This window comes from Phoca vitulina, unplaced genomic scaffold (genome assembly GCF_004348235.1).
Source record: "Phoca vitulina isolate PV1807 unplaced genomic scaffold, GSC_HSeal_1.0 scaffold16, whole genome shotgun sequence".
In the NCBI taxonomy this organism is placed as follows: Eukaryota; Metazoa; Chordata; class Mammalia; order Carnivora; family Phocidae; genus Phoca; species Phoca vitulina.
The window spans coordinates 1,893,443-1,901,728 of NW_022589719.1; the positions used below are offsets into that span (position 1 = coordinate 1,893,443).

Here is an 8,286-nt window from a genome sequence, read left to right on the forward strand (position 1 = left end):
CCCCCCCCCCCCCCCCCCCCCCCCCCCCCCCCCCCCCCCCCCCCGCCGCTGCACCTCATGCTCCGTCTCCACTTGTCTATTTGCAGGCTTGCAAAGATTCTGTGAAGATATAGAGATGATGATTGGATTCCAGCCAAACATCTTCTGGAAAGTCTGCTGGGCGTTTGTAACTCCAACCATTTTAACTGTAAGGATTGCATGCTTTGTCCTGTACATAGGACCTAGCGTGTGGACGTGGTGCTTTATGTTTGAACAAAGTATATTATTCTTGTATTTCAGAAGAGGAAGCTGGGGTTTGGAGAGGTATAGCGACTCACGTAAAGGGGCTTAGCTGTGACTCAGCCACAGTCTGGAGCACTCTGATGGAACATTCCCTGATATATCAGTCTGCCTCATGTCCTGAGAGCAGATAACAATCACATTTCCCACGTGCCAGCCACAGTCCCAGCTCTGTTCAGAGAGCGTTACATGTATCACCTCCTCTTTCCCTCATGACAGCCTGTGGGGCTTGTGTTCCAATCATCTCCATTTTACAGATGAGGAAACTGACACCCAGAGGTTATGTGCCTTGCCTAGCCCTGCACACCTAGTCACTAGCAATCACAGCCTGAGTTCGAACCCAGGCAGCTTGCTCTTAACCACTACTCCATTCAGCTGCTCTACAACTAATATAGCATACATGAGACTTTTATTGTTCACTTTTATTGTTTTCGAGAACTATCTTATCATCCTCAAGTGTGATGATGACATTTTGAGATCATCTGACATTCATCTTCTTAAAGATCAGAGCCCTTCATGTATCAGTAAATCTGCATAGGGACTTACATGCACATCCATCACCTCCTTTATTGTGCTGTAGGCTGCAGGCTTTGCCTTGATCCACCCTCCAAGCACAGTAATTGACGGAGACCCTTTCCTCCTCCTCCCTGGCTTGTGATGGGTGTCATCTTGGCAAGGCTGCAGGAGGCTGGCTGTAGTTCTCATTGGAGCCAGCAGGTGGCAATAGAAACCAGATTAAAACCATTGTTTTACCCCACAACGCCAGGTTCTCTAAAGGAAAACGAGACAGGATGGAAGTAAAATTGTAAGGAAAATATATATTTCCTTTTTTTTTTTTTAACTGTCAGAGGGTGAGTTTTAATCAAAACACCTCAACTGCTTTCTGAAAAGACATAAGTTTAGACAGAAAAACCATTCAGGTTTATCTCCCTCTGCACTGACATGGACATCATACTGAGGCCCACATCAGCGCTCACATTTTAGAGGCTGTAATTTGTCTGAAAAGTCCCATGACATTTGGGGCATGAGGGATGAAAAGAATTAAAATAGATTTTTCAGCTTCTTGAATTCAGGACTGAAATGTATATGAAGAGCTCGGATTTACCCAATTGGTGGAGGGAAAACAAAACAAAACAAAACAAAACAAAACAAAAAATGGGAGACTTTCCTGCCTGGGGCATTCTGTCTCTGCTGAGCTTTACCCCAGTTACTATCACATCTGATTTACTCTTGGGTGAGATCAAGGCCTGCCCTTCCTTCCTGTCTTGAAAGAGATTAAGGTTCAGAGAATTTTATTATATTTTGCAGAAACAGATGACATAATAATAACAACCAGCACTACTATTTAGAGGCAGTTCTATTTAGAGGCAGGCACTTTATGAGCATTGTCCCTAAAGTCTCTGGCCACTCTGGTTGGTGACTCTTCCCCCCATTTTACAGTTGTGTGCCCTGAGGCCCGCAGAGGCTAAGGAGCTTGACCAAGGCCACAAAGCTTGTGGGTGGCAGAGCTAAGGCTTGAATCCAGAGCTGTCTAGGCCTCAGTAAATTTCTTAAAACTCAGTGCTTTCTTCTCCAAGCGGAGTTTGGCCAGTTTTTGGATTAAAAGAATTCTAATTGCTGTGAGCCGAAGGTCAGGGAAAAGAAATTCTAGGGAACTTCTGTGTTTTTTGAGAAAGTTTCTCAACTCTGCTGTACTTTACTTGATATCCATTATGAAGCTCATAGCAGAAACCTGTGGAGATCCCAGAAAATATCCTGAACCAGATTCCCCTTCTGTGTTTGGGAGCTAGGAACAAGTAGAAGTGGTCAATTCCATTGTCACTGTCAACTGATGTACCTCTCTCCAGGACCTTCCTTGGCTGCCAGCAAGAAGTCAGGGTGAGCCTGACCCAGCGGTTGAATTAGCATCACTCATGGCCAGGCCCTTCTGAGGGCAGGGTTTTATCAAAGCTCATTTGGCAGAGGGAAATGTATGGCAAGAACACATTTGCTCAGATAAGCTTGATGTGATATTTGTGCAACTGGAAATGGGTACCAAAGGACCAAGCCTAACACTTGTCTTTGGCCATTTGCCCTTCTATAAAACGGATATTTGTAGTGTGCCAGAATGAGCTAAGATTACGGGTTTAAATTACTTCAAAACCTCTGAAATAAAATTGATCATTTTTATATGTGCCTTCTTGGATTTACAGAGCTATAAATATTCTCCATGCAATTATTGTATACATAGTCAGATCACGTTACTGAATTATGCGCACACATAAGCAGATGTATTGCTATTTATATAGTAAATGAAATGGAGCAACTTACCATAATTACATTAGGCCCTACTTCCAATAGACTGGTTAATAAAGCTTATAACTCTAGGGGCAAATGTTTAAAAAGGGGCCTAGAGTAAGGCATCTCTTTCCATAGGAGCAGCGTTTTCAACAGTTGTCTTCAGGCTCACGTTGCTTTGAATCAATACATTGAATTATTGTTGCATTGAGATAATCACTGGCCCCAGCAGCCTGGGCTTTGCAGCAGTAATGTAGATAGGCCTTACATGTGTATAGTGCTTCCCGCTTTCCTAAAACACTTCCATACATCATCTTTCCTGACATAATTCCCTCCAGTCATTTTTGGGCAGTTATTTTACTGCCTAAGATAGAACGAGAGGTGTGTGGGGGGGGGAATGCAGGACACAGGTCATCATTATTAGGTACATTATTCTGGGCTGATGCTGCCATAGGCAGGATGAACACAGGCAAGGACACCGTTTTCTCAGGGCGATGCTGCTCCCCAGAGGTTTGGCAAGAGCAGTTAGAAGCCCTGTTCTGTCTCTTCTGGTACCTCTCCTTCCAGCACGCGTGTTCCCTCGCTCCTTTCCAGCTACATGCACCGTGTCTTCTGAGGGTTCTCCGAGCCCTTGCGGTGAGAGTGTGCAGTGATAGGAGATGATGGGTGGAGAATAAATCATGACCTTTCTTAGAATTGAGGGGGGGACTTTTGAGTAAATAGCTGTTCCTAGAAAACCCCTGTGTTGTGTACGCGATGTGAAATATATCCATTTAAAGCAGAGAAGTCTGAGACATGAAGGTCCCCCAGCTAGTTAGCAGCAGGGCCGACATTGGGCTGGTCGCCACACTCTTGGCTCACCGTTTGGTGACAAGGCCTGTTCACCTTGAGTCGGTTGTGAGAGGGATGGCGCCCCTCCTGTGTCCCGTGGTTTATTACGGGACTCAGCTTCTGGCTCAGTCACCACTTCGCAGAGCGCTCAGATGTCACCCTGCCGGCTTCAGAGACAGTACCTGGGTGCAGGCCATGCCCCGTTCTAGGAGAAGGCAAAGTCGATTCTACTCATTAAGAAAGTTAAGATACATAAACGTAAAGGATTTCTTTCTTATAACAAAAGCTTGATTATCCGTTATGGGAAGTACAGACGGCCCCTTCAAAGCCCCCAGCGCCACCCATCAGTCACCTCGATGTGTATCCTTTAAACTGTTTCCTCAGCCTGGGCGCGCGTGTTTGCACACCCACACGCCTTGCTCAGTTCCAGGGGATGGCAAGTGCAGCATCAGCCCTGTGTCATCTTCATCTCTCTGAAATTCAGTTTCTTCATTTGGAAAATGGATCGTGAATAATACCTCTCTTTCAGGGTTGGTATGGGTGTAAAATGAGGTCAGAGATAGGAAAGCACCAAACTCATGGCAGGGGCTCAATACAGAACTGTTAGGAATGAATACTTCACATCACCAGCCTAACACGTGCGTTTCTCTTTTCTTCTTAGTTTATCCTTTGCTTCAGCTTTTACCAGTGGGAGCCCATGACCTATGGCTCTTACCGCTACCCTAACTGGTCCATGGTGCTTGGATGGCTAATGCTCGCCTGTTCCGTTATCTGGATCCCAATTATGTTTGTGATAAAAATGCATCTGGCTCCTGGCAGATTTATTGAGGTAATTCCATCAGCTCCTTTCTCCTTCCATCCCCTCCCCAGGGAGAAGCTCTGAGAGCTCCGTGCATGAAAAAACAACAGATTCGGTGAACTTCTCAAGGGAGACTTGGTGATTAAGGGATCACAGTTGCCACAGTTTCTATTAAACCCATTTTTATTATGTATCATTCCTCTAATGGAGAGGCTCAGCCAATCCGCAGGCCAAGCTGTTATTATGCTATTTCTCAGTGCGCCGGCGACAGCTCTGGGGAACAAGCCATTGGAGTCTCCCCCCGCCCCCTTACCCACAGTTTAAACCCAGTGTTTGCTTTTTAACTACATGTCAGATTCTCCCTTTCCTGATCTTCCTCTCTGTCCAAGTCTTCCTGCAAACATCTATTACCATTAAATTTTAAATCACTGCCCTTCCCTGTTATACTGGTATTAGGGATGGCTGAGGGGCCCAAGCTGATGAACACGTCACCGTCCCCACACAATGTAACCAAAGGTCCGGGGCGTGGCTGGTATGAGGTGAGACTTGTCTTTGTTAATCCCTTGCTGGACCCTTTCCTCGTTTCTAAAGCAAAAGAATCTCCACCCTGTCTCCAGGGTAGATGGGAAGGGACTGCCCCTTGTTGAGCCACAGTGAAGTGTGGTCAGGCTCTTGTGATTTATGAGAAGTCACTTGCTCAGATGTGCTAGGAATAGATCAGCACTGTGTCTGTCTTGAAAATCCAGAGGGCGGGCCTTTTGAACCGGACCAGTGTTGCTCAGGGTTGGCCCAGGGAACAGCAGCATCAGCACCCCCTGGGATCTTGTGGGGAGATGCAAATGATCAGGCTCCAGCTTGGCTCCACTGAACCAGAGTGGGGGAAATGGGACCCAGGTGTCTGTAGTTAAACCAGCCCTCCAGGTGATTCTGAGGCACACGCAAGTGTCAGAGGCGTTAGAATAGACCAAGGCCAAGAAACACCTGCCAATAGAGGGTAGGGAAGAACAGCTGTGCAGGCTTTGCTCTTGGTCAGTCAGCCGGAGGGAAGGAAGAGAGCATCCCACGGAGGCTCTGGAGGGAGAAGCAAATGAGAATAAGGTGAGTGAGTAAATGCGTAACACAAATGCCCACGTGGTGGGGAGGTGGCTTTTTATCTTCAATGGACTAAAGATGGAGACAGAGTCGACAAAGGGAATGTAGGCATCTCCTTGCTGAAGTGGGATTCCAGTTTTCATCCTCAGGAAATTGTCTGCTATCCCCTCCAGGTAAATTGCTGTGGGCCCTTTTACCCCCAGAGATGTCTCCCTTTTGCCCCAGATGAACCTCCCACTAACTGGCCCAGAAATCTCGTTCCCTCTGAACAAAAGCTAGTGTAGCTTCTGCTACTTTCGTCTCAGGCCGAAATTCCCTAAACTGATGAGTTGGCTCTATAAATTTATTATGGTTGATTTGGGACACAAAGGTTGCAAACCGATGATTAAGGGGAGATTAAACTAACAGCTATAAGAAGCAGTTTCACTTTAATAGGTAATAAACATGTAATTGTTCCCCCCTTATGTAGTCAGAAATATGTTTTCTTTCTTATTTCTAGAAAATGTTCCCATCAAATTATGTTTTCTGTAAAAAGTTCAGTTGAAGGATTAGAGACGTTCCCATTATTTCTAGCTCGCCTGCAAGAACCCACACTGCTGAACCAAGTCAGAAGCATCTATTTTTGTCAACAGATAATTAAAATCTTTGCTCACTCTTGGCAATGTGTCTTTGGGGTTGCAGTTTCCTTCCCCGGCCATTTATATACTTTGGGGAAATATGCTAAACAAAACCCAATTATTTTGGTGTAACAATCCACTGTTGAGACTACAGAACAAAAGTAATTGAGCGCATGTCCTTTTCAGACTATGTTTGGCAGTGGAGAGAGAAGCTTGCGGATTCTCTTCATTTGGAGGGAAAAAAATGTATAATTAAAATCTGGGCCCTTTGTCCTCAATTAATCTTGTGCAAAGCAAACCCCAAGCAATTGTAATATTGCTTGCAGGGTGATGTAAATAATTTCAAGTGAACCAAACTCAGTTTCCTCTTTAACGTCCTTGGCCTAATGAATTGATAAGGCTGATCTTCCCAACTGCTTCTCCTGGTGGGGGACCTCTTGGCTTAAGGAGGGATTCTGGAAAAAGCGGTGGCCAGCAGTGCGGGGATAGATGGGTGGTACGTAGGGGAGGAAGGGGCATTACTTCTGTGACCCTGTGTATCTTTGGCTTCTTTGCAGAGGCTCAAGTTGGTGTGCTCGCCACAGCCGGACTGGGGCCCATTCTTAGCTCAGCACCGTGGAGAGCGTTACAAGAACATGATTGACCCCTTGGGAACCTCTTCCCTGGGACTCAAACTGCCAGTGAAGGATTTGGAACTGGGCACCCAGTGCTAGTCTAATGGCATGGGATGGCTCAGACTTGATCCAGTTGTTCCTCTCTGCCTCCCCTCATGTTTACCCCAGCTTTCTTCCCATTTTCTTCTCTCTCCCCACATCTTGGTTCATGTCCATGCATGAGAGTGGTTATGCAGAAAAGTAAGACATGGCATCGCATGCTGTAGTGAAGAGCTAGACGGGCCGCTTGAGGCACTCTTTGCCCGTGTCCATGGTGTCAGTTTCCAGAAGGGTTGGTCTCCTGAGCACATGCGTTACCTGGCAGGAGTGGATCAGCCAGGTGAGCGCTTTCCACTGAAGTCACAAGTAGGTATATGAGACTTGGTCAGTACGGAGGTATCCACTGTGTGTTGTTGATGGGGGTGCCATCGAGACATATATAGGATGGCAGACTCGCAAGACTCGTATTTGGACTCAGTAGTGTTCCTGAGCAATGTAGTGATTTCATTCAGATGCAGAAAGTTGAGGAGAGTATATCCGGAGCATCAGCAGTGGTTGCAAAGTGTTTTAGAATGAGACAAGTCAGTGGATTTGGACACCACTGAGGTGGTTAAGTTCACATTTCCATTTATAATTGGGGATCTGTTTTCCTTCATTTGGGCCAATCATTTCAAGTGTGCCAAGAACTGATACTTCAGTCTCTGCACACTGTGAATCTCAGTGAAGAGTTCTCGTCCTTCACTTGTCTTTTTTTTTAAGTAACCGTATGAGTGAGTTCTCTTGGTCATTTCCTCCACCTGTGCACAAGAAGCCATCATGTAATTTGTGCCTACATATGGTCAGAGTAGAGGTCCATTCTACTTTCTATATGACATTTAGCGCCATGGTTCAGTGTCATGATTCCATCTTTCTTCTCTTCCAAATGTCCTTGTGAGCTGTAGATACCTTGTCTCTTAACCTCTGGGAAAACAAGACTCACCCTGGTTCTGTCCATATATTTTACATATATAAGACACAACCTCTTACAAGACAGATACCTTCTCGATTTTTACTCTTTTTCATTCACAGTAAATGCCAGCTGTGGTCATAGAGAAATCAAAGAAATGCAGAGTTTAATAGAAAGCAACCATGATATTCACTGTGCTGGTAGTACATTTTAGGTCACTGTATTTACAGGAATTTCTGATAAATACAGCTTAGGTAAGTAGCAAGTGAGCCAATTAAGACTATAGCTTTTAAGACTACATTTAGCCTATTCAATTTTAAGGGTTCCCAATTCACAATACTCATAACTGTGCTCTAATGAGAGTGAATCATATGTCTGCAGAGATTGGCGAAGCCGTGACCTTTATTACCTTCTTGTATCCTGAACATGCATATATGAAATTTTTAAGATGTGCTATGTGTTCATGTAGTATGTACGCGTAGTGGTGTTTTCTATCCTTATAAATATCTTATGAATCACTGTAGAGATGGTGAGCTTAGAATAGTGTAGTCTGGATTTTTTTCCTTACCGTAATAATGTCTAAACCTAAAATTGTTTCCTTTAGGGGAGACCATTTCAATCACTTTCTCATTTGTTTGTCTTCATATTACAGGGTCTCAGGCAAAGTTTTCAGTTTAAATCTTATATATTGATGTGACATTTTCATCCTGTTCCACAGCAGTGAAACCTAACAGAAGACCTTAGTGTAACGTGTTTTTCTTTTCTTTCTTTTTTTTTAAATGACTTCATTTA

General features: G+C 44.8%; 1 protein-coding gene across 1 annotated transcript in view; it reads left to right on the top strand.

Moving 5' to 3' along the window:
- Positions 1 to 6,608, top strand: part of SLC6A5 (solute carrier family 6 member 5) — a 62,362-nt gene extending 55,754 nt beyond the window's left edge. The window contains exons 16-18 of the mRNA XM_032414717.1: positions 87 to 187; positions 4,049 to 4,216; positions 6,453 to 6,608. Of these exons, the coding sequence (XP_032270608.1) occupies positions 87 to 187; positions 4,049 to 4,216; positions 6,453 to 6,608 (425 nt within the window). The remainder of the gene's footprint in view (positions 1 to 86; positions 188 to 4,048; positions 4,217 to 6,452) is intronic.
- The last annotated feature ends 1,678 nt before the right edge of the window (positions 6,609 to 8,286 follow it).